Source organism: Alosa pseudoharengus, unplaced genomic scaffold (assembly GCF_046254945.1).
Source record: "Alosa pseudoharengus isolate Yale_2024_CS ecotype anadromous, Long Island Sound unplaced genomic scaffold, YU_APseudo_1.1 YU_APseudo_1.1_scf_2, whole genome shotgun sequence".
Taxonomy (NCBI): Eukaryota; Metazoa; Chordata; class Actinopteri; order Clupeiformes; family Clupeidae; genus Alosa; species Alosa pseudoharengus.
Window position 1 is genome coordinate 40,150,282 of NW_027468663.1, and position 19,216 is coordinate 40,169,497.

Here is a 19,216-nt window from a genome sequence, read left to right on the forward strand (position 1 = left end):
TCTTTTTAAGTATACATTTTGAAGACAAATGGAGTCATACCACAGGTCCAGGGATGGACTACTGAATGGGCTTACTGGGCCCAAGAGCTCAGGAGGTCCTGAAGCCCAAGCCTCTGTGTGAAGTTGCACCAGAAGTCATAATTTAAAGGGTCATTTAAAAAAAAGAAATCTTCCGAGGGAGAATGCCTCAGGACCCCTCTATCTGGAGCTGGAGGAGGGGTGGGGGGCATCTGTGCCCAGGGGTTCATAATCCATCCATGCCATGCCTATATCCGTCAAAAGTTTGGAATACTCTAACTGACTGACTTAACTAACGACTTGTTTGTGATTTTTAATAATACTTTTTGCATGGTAGGAAATGTATTGAAATTCTGTTTGGTGGTCCCACAGACCCCACCACAGATTTGGTCCCCCCCAATGTTGACATCATGACTACGGCCTTGGGTCAAGCTACAACACTCACCGTCTGTAAAGACATGAAGAATGGTACATTTATAGCCTACAGATAATGAAACACGATGCCATGTCATTTTTAATATTTGTAAATACAGCCCTTCTAAAAAACGATTTCTTTGAATGATTAACATCCAGATTCTCTGCGCTAAATGTAGAACGCCAACACCTCCCCCGTTTTCCCCATGAAGATTGACATCGCCCAGCCTCAGCCAGTGCGTACGTGAGCTTTCGCACAACTCTCTGGAAGCCGCGCTGCCGGTTACGTGTGGAGAGCAGCATGCGCTCTCGCTCTATGGGCTAATAGGACCGGTCACGTGGTCCAACCAGAGCACACTGCCAACTGTCCAGGGGCGCGGCAAAATCTAGGCTACATGTGCATCTGTTTTTCTGCCAGAGATACCTAAGCTACGAGAGGAGGAAGACCCTTTCTACGAGACGCATCTCTAGGAATAAGCTTCTCAAGACTTTAATACGTTCAATCTTGTTTGTGTGAAAGGGATTCGATTGCACCATGTTGCTGCTGGATTCAGATTCACAGGTATGAATTAATATTTTTAAGATATATGGTTAATTTAGGCAATGAGAATTGTTACCAAGTACGTGTTAGTACACCTTGCCTACTGTAAACATTTGGAAGAAGTTAGCGTCCCCCGTTGCGCTGGTTGATATTTCCAGGGAAATAAAAAAGAAAAGAAAAGAAAAGAAAAGTAAACGTTTGTTGTCAAGATGACTAATTTATATGGACAAGAGGTCCAATGAGTGAATGACAGTGGCGCATATGGTCGCTCCCTCCCTTTACACATAATTGTGTCATGTGTCAAAACTGCAGTTTTGGAGGAATTATTTGCAGTTCTAATGCAATATTTTGGACATGAAAAAACTGCATCGCACTACATGTACTTTACTGCAGAAATGCAATATTTTGGACATTCAAATATTACTGTACTGTTGTAGGCTAGGCCTACTTCGAAAAAATTGCAGTATAGCGCAGTGCATTAGAAAAAAGCTGCAGTATAACTGCAATTATTTTTGTATAGGTCTAGATTGTAAGATTGCATGTAATGCTGTTTTGTAGGCGTGCTGAATTTAGTGTGATTTTGCAGCTAATTCGTTGGGTTTTAACAGAGCAGTTGCTTCAGACAGAATTTTTATCTTGAGGGGAAAAAACATCAGCTCATCATTCACATTTATTGTCTCTGCACCCTGTGTCTGCAGATGGGCTGTTCTGACAACTTATTTCAAGCCGGGTACGCAGTAAACTCCGGTGGGGACAGCTGGGGACAGTCTCCCGCGCATCTAGCAGCTTTCGGCGGACAGGCCTTTTGCCTGCTCTGGCTTCTGCAGACAGGAGCAGACGCTAACCAACAGGTGAGCTCTCAGGCTGTTCTTTAAAATGTTATAAAGCGTAACGCAGAACCGTAATCAAGCTTTTATGAAAAATGTATGGACATAACCTCGACACACCACTAAAATAATGTATTGTATGTTTGTTTCTGTATTTCTCCCTGGATTCGTTAAAGGACATCTCTGGGGAGACGCCTGTTCACAAAGCCGCCCGAACGGGGAGCCTAGAATGCCTCAGCGCTCTAGTGGCCAGCGATGCCCAACTTGAGTATGTGTTGCCAGAGCGTTTTATCATAAGGACTCCTGGAATCTTTAACTGTTAACTTGTCAATAAATATTTAGGCTACCTTCACATACATATTCACCATATACCTTTTTCCAACAGGATTTGTAACAACGATGGTAAGACTGCGGAGGATGTGGCGTTGCAATACGGCTTCACAGAGTGCGGTCGCTTCCTAAGCACGATGCGTCTCACGCGACACCGCAAAGGCTGCATTGGTGTGCCGGGGGAGAGCGCGCATGTAGCACGGCCCGATACACTCAGCTGCACAGCGGCCGGACAGAAAAGGGCGCGGGTCAGTCCTGACGCCCAAGACGGAAAGAAATCTCGTGATTGGTGACGTATTAGCCTACACCAGAAAAAAGGGAAACTGAGCAAGTGTCAGCCATAATAGCTCCGCACCACAGCTGAGGAAGTGTCCCCCAGCTCCGCGGGGAAGGACTGCTAACGCACTCTACCCGCCCAGTCCATCCCCATGGCTGCACTATCAATAAGGAGATTCGATCCCATGTGAGGGAGGACAATATGTCTGGTTCTGAGATGGGGTTTTATGTGGAAAGGGGTAAAAAATGGCGAGGTGAAAGTCTAAGACAAGGTAAAGAATAAGGTAGAAATGTAAGTTTAATGGGACTGGAACAACTCCTCAGAGAAGACGGATGGGCATTTTTTATAATAACATTTCTGCCTGTTGGCATTTTACAGTCCGCTGACAGTAGCAGTGCCAGCTTACAGCTGGGGCCAGAGCGTCCACCTGTCCTGGATTGAGAAAACTGAAAATATCTGTACAGTATTGTGAAATAAAACAGGACTCTGTTTTTAAAAATAGCCAGCCTCATGATATGTCTTCCTTTCGCAATTTCTTTGTGTTGATGATCCATGTGGTGGGTTAAGCGTGAACACATACAATACACACATACTTCACCACAGGCCCTACAGAGAGAGATTTCTCCATCCCTCTCTCTAGTTCTTTCATACGCTCACACTAACACTCATATGGTCTTCGGTCTTTGAGGAAGGCAAAGGTTGTAGTATGCCTGCTGGTCCCAAAAATCAGGCCCTTTCCATCCACACCAGCCCTGTAAAAACAAGCACTTTCTCAACACATAGTGTATGCTTTACTGGTGGAGATAGATTACTTTATTCATCCCCAAAGGGATATTATGATGTTTTAGCAGCAATTAATAATATTAACATATTTCACACATACACACAAGTAAAATATAAATATATTTAGGATATGAAACTGATTATAAACTATGATAATCCTCTCCTGACACAAAAGGGAATTGTTATAGCAGTGGGCATGAATGACATGACTATAACAGAATGAATTACTATAACAGTCTGCTATGCAGTCAGTGTCACACACTATTATGTAAGTCAGTCTCAACCTCTGTCTCTTGTCTTTTAGCTGGGGTTAGTAGAAGTTTCTAGCCTGGAAAATCCAGACCCTGATAATCTAGAAAGAGTAAGGGTCTGGCGAAGAACAATGTAATGGCCCAACTCGAGGGGCGGCAACAAGCATGCATTTAAAAATCTCACTGCACACAATTGGATAACACTAGACCATGTTTACTCTGAATGATTTCGGACTTCGACGCAATCGGATAACACTACGACCAATGTGTACTGTCCTCCAACGTTGCAGCGCTGTCTTCATTAGTGTATACTTCTAATTTTGTCATGACATAAAAACTCTGTCTGACAACATACAAATGTAATGATGTAATAAAGTAATGCTTGACCTCCCAAGCAAAATAGCACTGGTCAGAGATTTGAAAAAAATACCCCTCTGATACTCTCTTATTGTCCTTCTGAACTTATCCACTACCTAACAGATGTCCAAACCTAACAGATACTGGGCAGCAAATCCCTGACTTTTAGCTTCAGCTGACACCTCAACTAGAAATACATGTGCAACGCAGCCCAGGCTATCCGATGAGCTTTGCTTTCAAAGGTATTTTATGTTCAATCAACTTCATAAATCATTTTCATACTCGTTTTCAGCTCAATTACAGTCATATCAGTCACACCCAGATGTAGTGGCTTCCGGTCTTAAAGGGGAGGAGGAAAAAGAAGGGTGAGGGGTGTATTTTGCACACTGGCGCATGGCGTAAAAACTCGTTTTCCACCTGCGCAGTTTAATTCGGTATTTTGCATGTTTATTTTTTAAACAATGCGCCCAGGGGTGTGGGAATTAACAACCTAGGGAGGGGCCTGGCGCATTGTCTAAAAATCGCTATTGTACACCTGGTCAGAAGTCTATGACGAGTTGTTTATGTTATTTTAAGAGTGCATTGTCAACAGTCATATTGGCAGGTGCACGCACCATCCTTCTATCATTCATGAACGCACACCAACGCACGTCCATGCAAAACATTACAAATTGCAAGATTACAATGGGAAACATAATTAGAATAAGGATATTACGAAATACTGTACATCTCATGATAGTTATTCACCATCATTTGCAAATTGGTAATAACGGTTAAAAGTGATTAGGGGAGAGGCGAGAGACACGTATGGAGCACAGCTGAAGACGCACTGTCACGAGATATAAGCAACTCCTCTGCAGGATAAATGTTGTTTTGTTTAGTCATTTGAGCAATATTTGGGTAAGTGTTGCTTTTTTCAACCTATGTTTTCGATGGTAACCCATTGTCAGTCAATAGTGAAAGTAACTGCATATAACTGTCTTGTCGTTGACTGACATCTTGGTGAAGTTAGTTTCACTTTGCCAATGAGTTCAAATAATAGACGACTGCAAATGCGTGAAGGCTATGCTAGGTTTTAGTAAAGCATGGTTTAGTGGAATTACTATTCCATACGGTCTCGCAAGCAGCCTCCTTCAAATGCGCCATTGAATGCCAAAATACCGATGCATTTATTTGACATATCGCACTTTGCGCCGTTAAAGGGAATGACAGATGTCATTCTCATTGGTTTAAATGATTTTACGCCCCAAACACACCCATATGACTGATTAAAAAAACCTAGGAACACCTTGTTGCGCCATGCGCTCGACGTTTGATAACGAAACCCCTCCCAATGTGGACTGAACATCCTACTAAATTTGAATAAGCTTTTGATGAGTGACGATGCACTTTAGAATGTCATGATAGGGCCCTGAAAGTCGAAAGTTCGACTGTCACCTTTCAAGGGAAACTCCCACTCAGAGTTTTATCAGCTTTTATTACAGAGCTTAAGTTTCAGTCAACTTACAATCCTCTCTTGCTCTCATTTCTTAATCATTTTCTAGAGGCATCACATCTGACCATTTAGCCTGGCTGAGTTCAATCTCAATCCTACCTTCTCAGTAATGGTCTGAAGGTCCTCCCCGCCAGTGTAGTGAGGGTCCAGGATGAGGTATCGGATCTCCCCCGAGCTCTCGCTCCACGCAACACCAAGGATGGTGTGTGCTAGTACGCCACCTCCTGTTGAAGTGACAACAGCAACATGCAGTTAATGTAAATAGGTTCTCTAATAAGTGAAAAAGAACAATTTCTGTTGTCTGTGGCATGTGTAATGCCATTCATCTCAATGGGCCACTCACCAATCATAATTGGGGTTCCTTCAATCTCAAAATGGTTTGCTAGCTCTCGTCCTTTTGTGGCTAGCTCAGAGCCTTGGCTTGAAAAACAAGAACAAACTGACCTGACTGAAGACATTTCACTGATAAAGTGAAAGACACTAATGTCTGACAGCATTCATTTCTACGCTCAAATGCAGTGAAACTATATTTACCTGACAAACATGATTTTGGATGTGACTTTCAGCAGCTGATCCAGCACAGCTTGCACCTCAATTGAGCCAATCCACTGACGTGAGCCCACAAAGGCAGCAGGCTTGTCTCCCACATCAACAAGTGCCTACCAGGCACAGAGTAAACCTGGTTTAACTTCACAGACATCCCATACAACAGTAAGAAAATACTATGTGTGTATGTTATATATATATAACATACACACATATATGTTATATAACATACACACACATATATATATATATATAACAAAATGGTTATATCTGGAAGGTAACCCAACATACATTGTATCTCCCTTCTCAAATGTATTCAAAAACCCTGTCAACACAACACAAGCAAACTGGGGACATTTGCTCTGTGTGTGTGTCCAGGTTTGCGAGTGTGTGTAAGGAGTAGCTACATGTAATAAGCACAGTTACACTGGTGAGAGGGCACCTGTAATCAGCACAGTTACACTGGTGAGAGGGCACCTGTAAGACGTCTGTGCATGTATTTCCTGTATGATCTATTGTAATGATCATATCTATGAGCAGGAATGCCATAATCCTTGATGTCAGTATCTCTGAACCCGAGGACCCGTACCTATCGGCCATGCAGATAGATAGATACTTTATTGATCCCCAAGGGGAAATTCAAGTGTGCACATACCTGCTGGATCTCCTTGTGGGTGGGCACTGCCCGCTCCACATAACCCTGCTGCTGGAACCACGAGCAGATGGTCTGCAGCGAGCGATAGGCGCAGCCCCAGCCGTTATCATCCACACGGTCTTGCATGTAGTGGTGGTAGCTGTACACACCCTGCACCAGATAGAGCTGAAGGAGGAAGTGACATGTGGATGTTTGTTTCTCTTCTCCCTTTGCTTCTATGCATCTACAGTAGGTAGTGTATGTGATGACTACTCAGATAGTAGATTTTTGCCCTGGCCAATAAAGCACTCTTAAATGTGTACATGTAAGACAGAGGAAAAATGTTTAGGTTAAAAGCTAGAGATAAAAACAAGCGGCTAAGCGACATCTATTGCAACATTTACGTTTGCGTCATATGTGACAGTTAGTCTGCTCATTTCCAACACAGACATATAATAAACATATAACAAATACTTTTACATTAAGCCTTCTAATTATGCTGATGTCTAATGAAGTTAACTTACATTAGCCCCCTCTAAGTTTGGGTGATTGAGGTGTTCATGAGGATTGCGGAGGTAGCCATCTTTGTAAGGCTGGTCAGGAAACTGAAAAGCATTTGCACGTCTGAAGTATGGTCTGTCTTCTGGCAGGTTGTATTTTTTGTGTAGCTCCTAAATATAAATAGATGCATTTAAAAAAAAAATATCTCTTCTATTTCACCTACCTCACAACATAATTTGACAAGGAAGTATAATATTACATATTGTAATAGTGCAGTGTATTGTAATTGTAGCTTAAAATGTCATATCACCACTAGATGGTGACAGTTAATTGCCAATATGAATATCAAGCTAAACTCATGACATTAACTATTTATATTTTAGAGACATATTTTTTCAAAATAATAGCAAAAATGCAGATAAATTCAATAAACATGCAGTTAACAGACTTTCAAATGGTATGTGTGTTGTTGAGCAATCATCATATAGAAAGCAAACCACATAGCTGCTGCTACCATTGCTGTCAGTTATTCAAAATCTCATTTTGTGATACTTTTAAGACTAAAAGAAAAAATATGCCTTGCCTTTCTATATGACTCCAGTTGGCTGTCAGGAATATTAGCAGGATGGACCACGCTGACCAGTCTGTTAGGTTCAGGTAACATGAAGTGCAATGGCTGAGGAACAGGAATGGCGGTCCCCTTCATGTGCTGTGTGACAACTTCCTCCATGTCAGACAGCTGACAACACAATGCCCCAATGAGACGTTCACAAACACTGCAGGGGGAAGACAACAGGATAGATGTTGCCACCTCTTTACTGTAAACCTGTGTATACTATTCTCATATCCGACCAGAAATATTAGATGTTTATAGAGTAGACAGAGAGAGTATGTAGACAGATGCAAAAGAGGACTCACATCACAAGACTCTCATCAGCAGCTGTGAAAATCACACAGTCCATGGGGAGGATCATACTCAAAGAGTGGCGCTTCTTGTCTGTGGAAAGGTAAGGAGCCGGACAGTTCTCTTCTCCTGGTACTGTCACCTCCGCCATCAAAGTTAAATTAATGACTGTCTGTGGGTTGTCAGAAATAAAGGAATATGAGAGGATAAGAAAAGACCATATGATGCTGCTTAACCCTCCTTAAACGCATCAGTTTCACCAACATCCATTACATGGCGCTATCTATGAAAGCTCACCAACACATTTGTCTTGTCTTTCCTTTTCTTCTTACCCCCTCCACTCCAGTCCTCCACTCTGTGATGAAAAAAGAAAGGTAAACATATATGCTCTGCAAACTGGATTAGGTATAGCCTAGGCTAACCTCACAAATAGCGTGACTGTGATACTCACTCAATATGTTTCTGGAGGTCTCCACATGGCGTATTGGCTGTAACATTTCCTGCAGTGGCTTGGCAGTCGTGATTTGGCCAAATAAATAATGGACTGTTGCACACATGGAAAACTAATGACTCCTCTCTCACTTTGGCACGCAAGTCATTGAAAGCCGTTGACACCGATTTCTGTGATTGTAAGACTACAGGAAATAGATGGGAGTCGTGATTAAATCATGTGTAGTATTTCGTGATATATCGAACACCGAGATGTAAAACATCAAACAGCTGGTCAATATTGTGGTTTACCGTTAGAGTTCTCCAACCAACACGAAAACTCCAGTGATCCGCAGACACGGAAGATGACAGTGCTGTCAGACGGAGCCTGGACCAAAGAAAAGAGAAATCAATGCTGCACGTATATTAGCCTACAGATTTCCCTCCCTCGGGTTATCAATGTAATGTAGCATAAAGATGCAGGCTAACGTGATCTACTGAAAAACAGATGCATGCTATCTGATTATCCTTTAGGCTATATAATTACGAACTCAGCACATGTAATCTACGGCAATATACGCACCATGATATGAGCAAAAACCTAAACTATTAAGTGTTACTATCGATCATTAATGTCTAAAATGTCAGACACCGACTAAGACTCATAGCTCTGACTGTAAACATCAGGAGGCCGCCATATTTGACAGCCGGAAATCAACGTGGCTTTGCCTTCAAGTCTCCGCCCACTTTTCCTCAAGGGCTGCCAGTGAAGAGAGAGAAATAAAGAAGCACACATGCCGTCTTGTTGAGCTACTCTTTATTGTCTGATGTTATATGAAGTCTTATTGCTCAGGAAATGTAAGAGTCTTTACAATTACAAATGGTAATATACCGCAACTGCAGAGACTAGACTTATCTGTGGTGTAGAATCAGAAACTAATTTCATTTTAATAGCCTAAGAATAACACACACACACACACACAAATGAAAGGACAAGTGATTTCATGTTTAAAATCATCCTGAATTACACGATTTTACTGTTTTACTAAAAATCTCTTCCTCTGCCTATTCTAAATTCCTGTAGGACAGGGCAGGGGTAAGGGGGAGATGGCTTGACACTTGACACAAAATAAACAAGAAGAAACAGGCCTCGCAATGCGACTGCAATTATTGGCGTTTGAGTCTCTGGGCTCTCTTCAACTCTTCTTCCTCAAATCGGATCCTAATCCTTTCGACTGTGTCTTTATCTGTGTGTGTGAGAAAGTATACATCACACACTCAAGCAACATTAATCAACCCTTGCACATGAAGTAGGCTAATACATTTTCTTCAAGGCACCCAAAAACATGCATAGAAAATGTATAACAGGAATATTCTCAACTATGTTATGCTACGCATATAACATCTATGCATAACAGGCATTCCATTTTTTTTTCAACAGAAATCACTGACTGCACCTTGAATCTATATAGTAAGTATAAGTATACCAATCTCAATCCGTGAATTAGTGAAACACGCTCAGCACACAGTGAACACACAGTGAGGTGAAGCACACACTAATCCCGGCGCAGTGAGCTGCCTGCAACAACAGCAACGCTCAGGGAGCAGTGAGGGGTTAGGTGCCTTGCTCAAGGGCACTTCAGCCATGCCTACTGGTCGGGGTTCGAACCGGCAACCCTCCGATTACAAGGCCGAAGCGCTAACCAGTAGGCCACGGCTGCCCTATCTATGTGGTTATTATTATTTTAGCCTCACAGTGAATGTGACAACTATAAACTACTTAAGCTCTATTTTACAGTGATGAACAACCATTGCTCTCAGTGGCTAAAAATGGCTGATAATTTCGGACTCTACTTTTTGTCTAAATTTCCACCCACGCCCCACCTATATGGTCTTGTTTGACGGTCTGCATTGGGTTCCCCTTGGTGGATAGTTTCATTTCCTCTCTGCTGGTTCTCTTGCGGTCATCAGGGGCCTTGTCAGGTGTAGAGCCAGTAGACCTACGCGCACCAGACACCCTGTCTTTAAGCTGGAGGGTGATGCTGTCACTACTAGTGCACTGTCTCATTGAAGGGGCTTTTTCTGTTACCGAGCCAGTGGACCTGCGAGCTCTGAGACCATTCTCTTTTAGCTCAGTGCTATTGTTGTTACTCTGCGTAAAAGCAGATGGGGCATGGTTAAGAGCAGGACTACCAGATCCACGAGCTTCTGGGGCTCTGTCATCTCCCTGCGCTCGCTCCCTGAGCTGGAGTGTGATGCTGTCACTGAGGTTGATGTAGTCCTGGTGCAGAGCTCTGACCTCCTGCTGGAGCAGGTCTTTCTCCTGCTGCACTGTCCAAAGGCAGCTCTCCATGATGGCCTGCTCCTCCCGCAGCCTCTGAGCGCTGTCCTCTGCGTGGATGCCCCTCTCGGTGCTCTGCCTCAACTCCTCCTTCAGCAGCCGGTTCTCCTCCGTCAGGCGGGCTACGGCCTCAGGCACAGCCTCTGGCTCCTCACGCTGGCCTGTGGCGTGACTGCTCACGGAGAAGCTGGCAGTTGTGGCGAACTTCTCATCCCTGAAGGAGAGCCTGCGGCAACCCCCTGCCTGGCCACCCATCCTGGTGCCAGCTCTCTCACTGGCCCGTGACGTCTCCAACTTCTCATCTGGGACCTTCTCGCTTCTCTGACTGTCCAGTTTCTCTTGAAGAGTTTTTTTGTCAGTGGCTAGCTGCTTGTTGTACTGCTCAAGGATTTGATTCTGGGCTCTGAGATCTTCGTACTTCTGCAGGAGCCTCTGAAGGTCGTGGGCACACTGTTTGCAGCTCTTCTCTGCCTCTTTAAGCTTTTTCTTCAAGCTGTTATTCTCCATTGTCAACTGAGAGTATGTGTCTTCTTGTAACACAGGTGCATTTGAATCTCTATCTGTTTTCTCCGAGGAAAATACCCCCTTGTCTCTGAAACTGCTATTTGAACTGTGATCATCTGGTGTTGCCTCCTGGGTACTCATTTCAGGTTTGCCCACTCGTAACCTCTTATGCAATTTCAAATTGTCTTCCTCAAGTGTCAGCATGGCATTGTTTAACCTGCTTATTAACTTTTCTAGCTCCTCTATCTGCTGGGCACTGGTGTTAGTTGTCTTATTACTATCACCTGCACTGTTTTCTCTGGCACAGGGATATGCTCCAGTGGACCAAGCCTGTGTGGATGTTTTGCTAGGTGATGAAGTAAGTTTCTGTGGAATCTCCCTTTCTCTGTCCATAGAAGACTGGTAACTACTGTCCATATTAACTCGTTCAGGTGTGAACTTCGAGGACAAGACTGCAACATGTGCACTGTTCATGCTGCATCTCAGGTAGGTCTACTGTTGGAAAATCTTGTGCACCAGTTCCTATAATCCTGTAACAAATTCATAAGGTAAATATAATTCCCCATATGCAAATGATGCATTATGTTTTGCATAAGAATGAGAAATCTTAACAAAGTCATGTTCAAAGTTCTTGTTTCACAGTAGGCATTAATATGTTCTCCCTCGACAGTCCTTACGTTAAGAAACATCTTATTCTTAATAGTCAATACATATTTGACAAAGGTGTTTTGTCCTCCTAGTCACAAAGGCAAAATCTTGATTTTAGCAGTTACATTAACAGTTGTAACAGTTACTTTACCTTTAGTATCAATAATTGAAGTTAGCTAGCAGGGTTACGTTAGGTCAGAGCATGTTAGGTCAACTAATATGGCTAACGTTAAGTTATCATAACCATAACATGCACGTCATAACATTAGCTAACGCTAGCTGTACGATAGTATGTTAATATCAGTACTGTAGATCTCCGTCAGCGTATGCGATCACAAACTACCCAGTTTATCCAATTGTATGATTTTAGTTGAAATAAGTAGCAAAACATGTCTTGCACAACACCACAGGGGCGTTTTTACTGGCTTATTAACGCCAATAAAAAACATGAAGAGGAACTAGAGGATACCTACCTTCAAATAACTCGAGGTTTCCATAGCAATAGAATTACCCTGATCAAAGATTCTAGAGCGGAGCTCTGTTCTAGAATCTTTGCTGATAACAGGCCTACTACCAGGTGAAGTGTTGATCCATGGCCAAAGAACTAGGCTACCTACCTGGAAATTACAAAGGGCGGATTGCCCTAATGTGGGACATTTTTTGCTCGTCTGACTTCTGTAGTAGGCTATATTAGGCTACAATATGAGGATATGAAATCCACATCCAATTTTGATGACAGGCCCCACAGCTTTGGGCTTTCCCATACTTTCACTGATATTCATTATTTTGGGGAAGAGCCACACCCCTGGAGCTTAGGTGTCCCACATTAGGCAGTGTCCCACATTAGGACAATTTAGTGTCCCACATTAGGACAATTTAGTATACATTAAATGGTTTCGTGTAGAGGCATACAGGTGCATCTAAAAATAAGAGGTGGGTAAACTATGAATTCTGTGATCATGGTACGGTGGACTGTGCCATGTGGTATCGGATTTTTAAAAAGGCATTCAGAACATGTTTGATGATGGTATGGTTATTGTCCAATATTTATAACAATGCCAATGGTATTAAAATATTCCTAGAGTGTTGATTAGTTTTGTGATATTTTAAATGTCAAAAGTTGCAATTGGTGAATAAACTTGTTTGAGAGGTGGATAAACTCTAATAAGAGATGCACATTTTCCTACCATACTTTCCCCTTCCGGTCAACATTCCATGAATATTCTTTGATACAGCACTCTTACAACAGCCAGCCCTTTAGTTTTATATGACATTTCCTATTGGCCTATGCTGGTAATCACTCTGAAAGCCTGAGAAAGAACATAAATAATCAAAGAAGTCTGATTTTCAATTCAAACGTAACAAGAAATTACAATAGGGCTAACATAATTTTACATAGCATTTTATAGAATAGGCTAACAGCCATTCCCACAGTTTCTCTGGGGTTTACAGAGCATGCCATTTAGACTGCCACATGGTCAAAGACTTTATTAATAGACAGGCCTACCAAAAACCCACAATAAAACTCTAAGCTCAAGTCAACCCACTCAATCTGGTGAACTTCCTTAGTGCTAAGGGGTTGTGGGAAAATGCATTCAGATAAGCTGAGTGACGTAGCTCAACTTCGCTTACAACACTAAACTAGATCCATAGTTGACCCAGGGGTAAATGCACTGATCTGGGCTGTTTGCCAGTGTATAGTTCGCACTGTGTAGCCTACTGACTCCCATACCCTTTGCAAGATACCATGGTGTCTTGCCAAATAATGTGAAACTGGTGGTTTTCACCATACACATCTGATAACAGTATTGTACAACAAAGACCAAAAGCAAAGCAACAGGAGAAACGGTGGGTTAGGAATAGGGAATAATGAAGAAAGAGGACAGAGAGAGAGAGAGAGAGATTGCACTAGCTTGAAACATGGAAGACAAAGCCCACAGTCGATAAAACAGTCGTGCTGAAAACTCAAACTCCCAACAGCAAGCAACCCCCACACCCCCACGCTCGTCTCCATCCCCAAAACGGTGTAACATTATCCATTTCATTGAGCCACAGCCCTGTGGGTGTTAAAGCCCCTCTGGTTGCTAATCAGACCCCGGGCCAGTTTTACGAGGCCTGACACCTGCCTACAGAAAGGACACTGCTGCATATCAATATCCCTTACCTCACCACACAAACACCTCCAGCCTCACGCCTCCTGTAGGACAGAAAGGCGGATGTCTCACTCAGCACATCAAATTCACATTTCAGAGGTCCCTTGGGAGTCTTCCACCACATGGAACTAGATGTATGGTGGGGCGCACACCAACACTTTATATTAAAAACACAGGTTCATAGGCTTACATAGCTGTTTGAATTATTTTTTGGTAGAAAACAACTGATTCCAGATGTTCAAGCCATCAGAGATGTCACAAGAATGCTGTTTGCTTGTGTGAACCCTAAGCTTTACCAGAAGGAAAACAGAGAGTACTGTATGAAGGTTGCCTCTGCTTATAACTCCATTCAGTTGGCTTTGATATCCTCCAATCAATCAACTAATATAATAGAGCATTTTTCTAATTAAACAGACGGCATCAGTCTTTGAATAAAGCCTTTGACGTTCTAACTCCAGGCTGGATTATCATTTCCATACAGTGATGTCTGAATTTGATTTGTGGCCACAGGGCCTGGCATCACACGCGGGATGGGATCGCGTGTGTCACCCTCCCAGTGAGATGAGACAGAGAGGACAGCTGAGCTCAGGGGAGGTGATGGATTTACACCACAACCAACTGCCATTTGCCCGAACACTTCTGTCTACACAGGCCAAAGACATCTTTACAGCAATGGATGGAATCAATTCTTGGCATTGTTATGAGAGTAGAGTTATGTGAGGAGACAACAAATCACATCTGAGTGATTTGTTTAAATTACAGGGAAGAGGAGAGTTACTGTCGCTGTGAAATATTTGATCAATGTGGAATTGATTTGCCTTTTCAAAACTTTAACTGGATTACTGCATTTAAGGTACAGTCGTGGGGATGTAACAAGGCCAACAAACAACAGAGAGAGTGAGAGCAACACAGAATAAAATTTTAATCAACAATAAATTCAAATGAAGAAAAATATCCATTCCACAAAACATGTGCAAAACACGGCATACAAACAAATAAATGTTCAAAATAAACCAAAAATATTCAGGTCCGATATACGATGGCACATGAACATGTTTTGAGAGCAGTAAAGTGGCATTAACATTCAAACAAATCTCATGTGTATTTAGGCCCTTTATGAAGTGGAGTGGACAGGTGAAGGGGCTATGTGTGAGACTGCAGCATTCGAGAGTGCCGACGACACCCTTCCATTGACTTGAATTCAAACAGTTTTGCTATTTTGAGGTCTTTTTGAATATTTTGAATATGATCAAAGCACTCACTCATTTAACAATTTTCCAAATATGGGGAATATGGGCTAGCAGTATCTACCTAATTTCCAGAGTGTGGAAGTGTGTGTCGTGGATCACACCTTAGTGTGCAGTAAGTGTATGAGTATGTGTATGTGTGTGTGTCCTATGCTTAAGTGTAAGCTGTGACGAGATCGTGACCCTCTGGAGGTCTTGTTCGGGCACGGGCGTGGATCTCGCAGTAAAGCTGACCCTCCACGAAGAAATAGCCTTTCTGCTTCAGGTTCATGTCACAGTCGGAGCACACAAAACAGCCAGGATGACGGAACTTGTCTCTTGCCTTCACCACCGTCCCCCTGAGAGAGAGAGAGAGAGAGAGAAATAGAGAGAGAGAATCAGCAAGATAGATTGGCCACAAACGAGAGGTGAGATGAGATGTTCCGTGCCACTCACACTATCCCATTGCCACACTTGTCGCACACAGGCAGTTTCTGCAGGTTCCCAGTCGGAGCGGCAGGTTTAGAGGTGGGAGCCCTCACGGTCCTTGTCACCAGTGGTCGAGTACCTAGACATACATCTCGTCAGTCATGCTCAAAATATTTTACAGTACAGAGGCTAAACGAAGTAGATCTAATCTACAAACCCATTACAAGGCTGCATGCCCAACATTTAGATATTAACCTCAAAAACTTATTAAGAGTGTATCAGGCATGCTATACTGAAAAACAAATCTGCATTGCACTGTACTGCACTACATTTTATATTTTGTCATACAAACACAGGTAAGCATATTAATGAGTAATGAGGAATGTGTGTTGGTGTTTGTTGGTGGTTGTGTTTCTCACCATCGCTGTTGACGTAGTCCTGCAGGGCCTTGAAGGAGCCAGACTGGCGGGGCTCATGCAGCTCGTCCTCCTGGTCCTTCTGTAGCATGCGGTACACATCCGACTCTTCTATGGAGGTCAGGGTTCTGGGGCTGGGGGCAGAGACAGCGGGGACAGGATGTCCGCAAGAACGAACACGTTTAGACCCCTAAAAAATAACCTTTCCAAAGCCAATTTTAGACTACTATTTTGACAAAAGTGCACTCTTAAAACGAATGTGTTGAAAGAGTGGGGCCATTCTTGTATCTGCACCATTTGTGAATGGTGAGTTAATTCCAGTGAGTTATCTCACTGCTAAATGAACATAAGTATGAACTTCCCACTTCACATTTTCTTGTGTCTCCTTGAGGAGAACAATATGTGAATATTAGACACAGAGAAAGATGAAAGCATTGAGACAGGGCTACTGATTTAAAGAGACCATTTGAGGAGTTTTTAATTCTCGTCCTTTTGACAAACATGAGACAAGAGTAAATATCCCAAAGCAATTATCCAAAATCAAACAACAAAGAGTATTTGTTGCAACAAGCCGTAACAATAATAATCAAGCAAAAGCCTAATTTGGCAAACCATTGAAGAAGTGCAATTGACCCATCTTTCTCCCTTCCCTAGCTCAGCCTGCATGCTGAAATGAGAAGTGAGAAAAAGGAGGCAAAGAGAGAGAGACAGAACAGGGGAGATAAAGGGAGATGGAGAGAGAGGCTCATTCCTGTGAGCTTGGGTAATCTGCATACTGACACCACATTTATCTGCTGTTCTAATGGGAGACATATGACGGTTTTGGAAGCTGTCGTGATCACAAGTGTGTGTGTGTGTGTGTGTGTGTGTGTGTGTGTGTGTGTGTTTGTGTGTGTGTGTGTGTGTGGTAGACCTCGGGCAGACCTGAGCTGTTCTTCAAAGATCCCCACCACTCTTTCACAAGACCCCGATTAGGGGTTGAGTCTCTGCTACTGTTGAGATGTAGTACGTGGGGGGGCCTGTCCTGTGGTGTTGGAACACTTTAGCAGCAATAGTTGCTTACCCTGATTTTGTATACCTCATCGTAGATGGTAGTGATGAACGACATGGAAAGAAAAGGAATAGTGAAGTGGCCAAAATAAAAGTCACAATAGAACCAAACTGAATTGTTTTTGACAGAAAGTTGCTGGGACTGTATGGCAGATGTGTGAGATCTAGAGTGAACTGGCTGAACTGACAGTAAGGGATCCTCATAAAAGCCTGATGGGGAACTGAGAGACAGTCATCACAGATGCAGATGGATTCAAAAATGAGAAATGAGAAAGAGGAGTGAGGAGATGGAAGGACCACCACGGAAGTACTATTGACACCCTCTGTCTTGGTCTGTTTAGGGGACAGCCAGGTGATTGTGATTAAGAAAGGATTTCGGAGAACCCAAACAAATCAAAAAGAAGCGAAGAAATGTAATAGTGAGAAGGACTCATTACAACTCATTACAAATGGACCTAATGAACATAATCAATGAGGGACGTTAGGTGAAGATACAGAGTTATATACATATCAACTTCACTGGCCATTAAATCCCTCTGTGAGTTTGGAGAGGGGACTTCAGGCTGGTCAAATGCTGATGGAAATGAGAGGAGTGAGGACGAGTGGAAGCCTTAGGCCAGTTGTTGGCATTCCCCTCATACCATCAGAGGGTCAGGCCCATTGCAAAAACAAGCAGAAGATCTGTGCCGACCTGGCAGGATATTCACTTGGATATGGCATAGCCAAAGAACCACAGTGCATGCATGAGATATGTCCAGTGGACTGAGACCTGTGCTGCCCATATGACTGCTCACCTCACAGGTTTGTCCTGGACGAGGCCCCTCATCTGTCCGTGCATGGCATCCTGGATGTTTCCTGAAGAGTAGAGTCCGATGGGGGTGTTATAGGAGGCGCTCACCAACTGACGCTTGTCATCAATGTTCGCTGCAGCCACAAAGGGCTGGGCCTGACGGTTATGGCCTGTTCCTATTGGTCGATACTCCTGGAAGTATATTGAAGTCTGTTTTATTAGCTGTAATTGATCTGAAGACACTAAAATGGTGGACTTGGCTGATATAAATGTCCACACATGCCTACATGCACACACACACACACACAAACACAATATCATACCTGTGGCTCTGCTTCTAAGTTGATTTTAAAAGGGTTGACTTTCCCACCCTCTGATACGTTTGGAGACCACAGTCTGCTCTCAGGCCTACAGAGTACAGAAAACGAAAGAAGCAAGCAGTCACCAGTGGTCTAAAGGCCACACATGAGGTCAGCTCTGTCAGGATCGTCCAACTGATTGTCCTGACCAGGGTTGAGTGTTGATCAAGCTCAGAGAATCCTACACAGATGGGCTTAGAGGTTCTAGCTGAAGAACCCCACAGATGGGCTTAGAGGTTCTATCTGAAGAACCCCACATAGATGGGCTTAGAGGTTCTAGCTGAAGAACCCCACACAGATGGGCTTAGAGGTTCTAGCTGAAGAACCCCACACAGATGGGCTTAGAGGTTCTAGCCGAAGAACCCCACATAGATGGGCCTATATGTTGTGAGTGAGAGCTGATAGCAGCAGCAGTAGCCTTTACCTGCACCTCCAGCTCAGCATGCCTGTGCTCAGCACTGCCGCAGAGGCATGAATCAAAGAAAAGGAATGTGTGTGTGTGTGCGTGTGTGTGTTGGGGATTAAACTGAGATGAGTGGGAGATGGAAAGAGAGAGGCTGATACGGAGAGATGAAGAGAGATAGAATGATGAAGAAAAAGAGGAGAGAAAAAGGACAGAATGGGGAAGGAAGAGGTGAAAAGAACCAGAGATAGACCGGCAGAGACAGGAGGAGAGAGAAAGAGAGATGAGATGAGGACAGTGATAGAGGGAGGGACAAAAAGAAGCTCTTTGCACTGACAGGGGATCTACAGATCACTAGCACAATGCAAAATGGGCTGTCTGCAACCCCAGATGTAAACTCTAGACATTAGAGACCGTCTCAGTAGAATGATTTGTAGGTTTTCCAACCATCACACTCACAGGAGCAGTGGGAATCTCCGATATCTATCAGACCTGGATGTGAATGCTTCAGCAGTTAACATCACTGTTCAGGAAGGCCAAATAATTCTGGGAAGAAAAGTAAAAAGCTTTGCATCTCTCTCTCTCTCTCC

The 19,216-nt window shown here is 43.3% G+C and overlaps 3 protein-coding genes across 3 annotated transcripts in view; 1 reads left to right on the forward strand and 2 right to left on the reverse strand.

Moving 5' to 3' along the window:
* The first annotated feature begins 840 nt into the window (after window positions 1–840).
* On the forward strand, window positions 841–2,906 carry ankrd37 (ankyrin repeat domain 37). Its single transcript, XM_076294995.1, has 4 exons — window positions 841–994; window positions 1,672–1,824; window positions 1,977–2,068; window positions 2,186–2,906. Exons 1-4 carry the CDS (start codon window positions 968–970, stop codon window positions 2,421–2,423), a joined length of 510 nt encoding a protein of 169 aa, XP_076151110.1. The 5' UTR covers window positions 841–967; the 3' UTR covers window positions 2,424–2,906.
* ufsp2 (ufm1-specific peptidase 2) lies at window positions 2,687–9,004 on the reverse strand. Its single transcript, XM_076294994.1, has 12 exons — window positions 8,891–9,004; window positions 8,620–8,695; window positions 8,330–8,513; window positions 8,176–8,233; window positions 7,893–8,050; window positions 7,558–7,750; window positions 6,998–7,144; window positions 6,495–6,659; window positions 5,828–5,952; window positions 5,637–5,713; window positions 5,393–5,517; window positions 2,687–3,159 (listed from the first exon to the last, which is right to left on the reverse strand). The coding sequence occupies exons 1-12, from the start codon at window positions 8,891–8,893 to the stop codon at window positions 3,073–3,075; spliced, it is 1,398 nt and encodes a 465-aa protein (XP_076151109.1). The 5' UTR covers window positions 8,894–9,004; the 3' UTR covers window positions 2,687–3,072.
* A 5,847-nt stretch (window positions 9,005–14,851) lies between these two features.
* The window catches only part of pdlim3a (PDZ and LIM domain 3a), an 8,795-nt gene continuing 4,430 nt past the window's right edge, over window positions 14,852–19,216 (reverse strand). The window contains exons 3-7 of the mRNA XM_076294996.1: window positions 18,188–18,272; window positions 17,869–18,056; window positions 16,028–16,158; window positions 15,636–15,747; window positions 14,852–15,538 (exon numbers count right to left, since the gene is read on the reverse strand). Of these exons, the coding sequence (XP_076151111.1) occupies window positions 15,355–15,538; window positions 15,636–15,747; window positions 16,028–16,158; window positions 17,869–18,056; window positions 18,188–18,272 (700 nt within the window). The 3' untranslated portion in view covers window positions 14,852–15,354. The remainder of the gene's footprint in view (window positions 15,539–15,635; window positions 15,748–16,027; window positions 16,159–17,868; window positions 18,057–18,187; window positions 18,273–19,216) is intronic.

Excerpts from the sequence above, each read along its gene's own strand:
- ufsp2 (XM_076294994.1), bottom strand. Across the intron at positions 5,953-6,494 it reads CCCACAAGGAGATCCAGCAG|GCACTTGTTGATGTGGGAGA; the intron begins GTATGTGCACAC and ends TGTGCCTGGTAG. Across the intron at positions 3,160-5,392 it reads TTCAGACCATTACTGAGAAG|GGCTGGTGTGGATGGAAAGG; the intron begins GTAGGATTGAGA and ends TTGTTTTTACAG.
- ankrd37 (XM_076294995.1), top strand. The coding sequence starts at position 968 with ATGTTGCTGCTGGATTCAGATTCACAG. Across the intron at positions 1,825-1,976 it reads GAGCAGACGCTAACCAACAG|GACATCTCTGGGGAGACGCC; the intron begins GTGAGCTCTCAG and ends GATTCGTTAAAG. Across the intron at positions 2,069-2,185 it reads GCCAGCGATGCCCAACTTGA|GATTTGTAACAACGATGGTA; the intron begins GTATGTGTTGCC and ends TTTTTCCAACAG.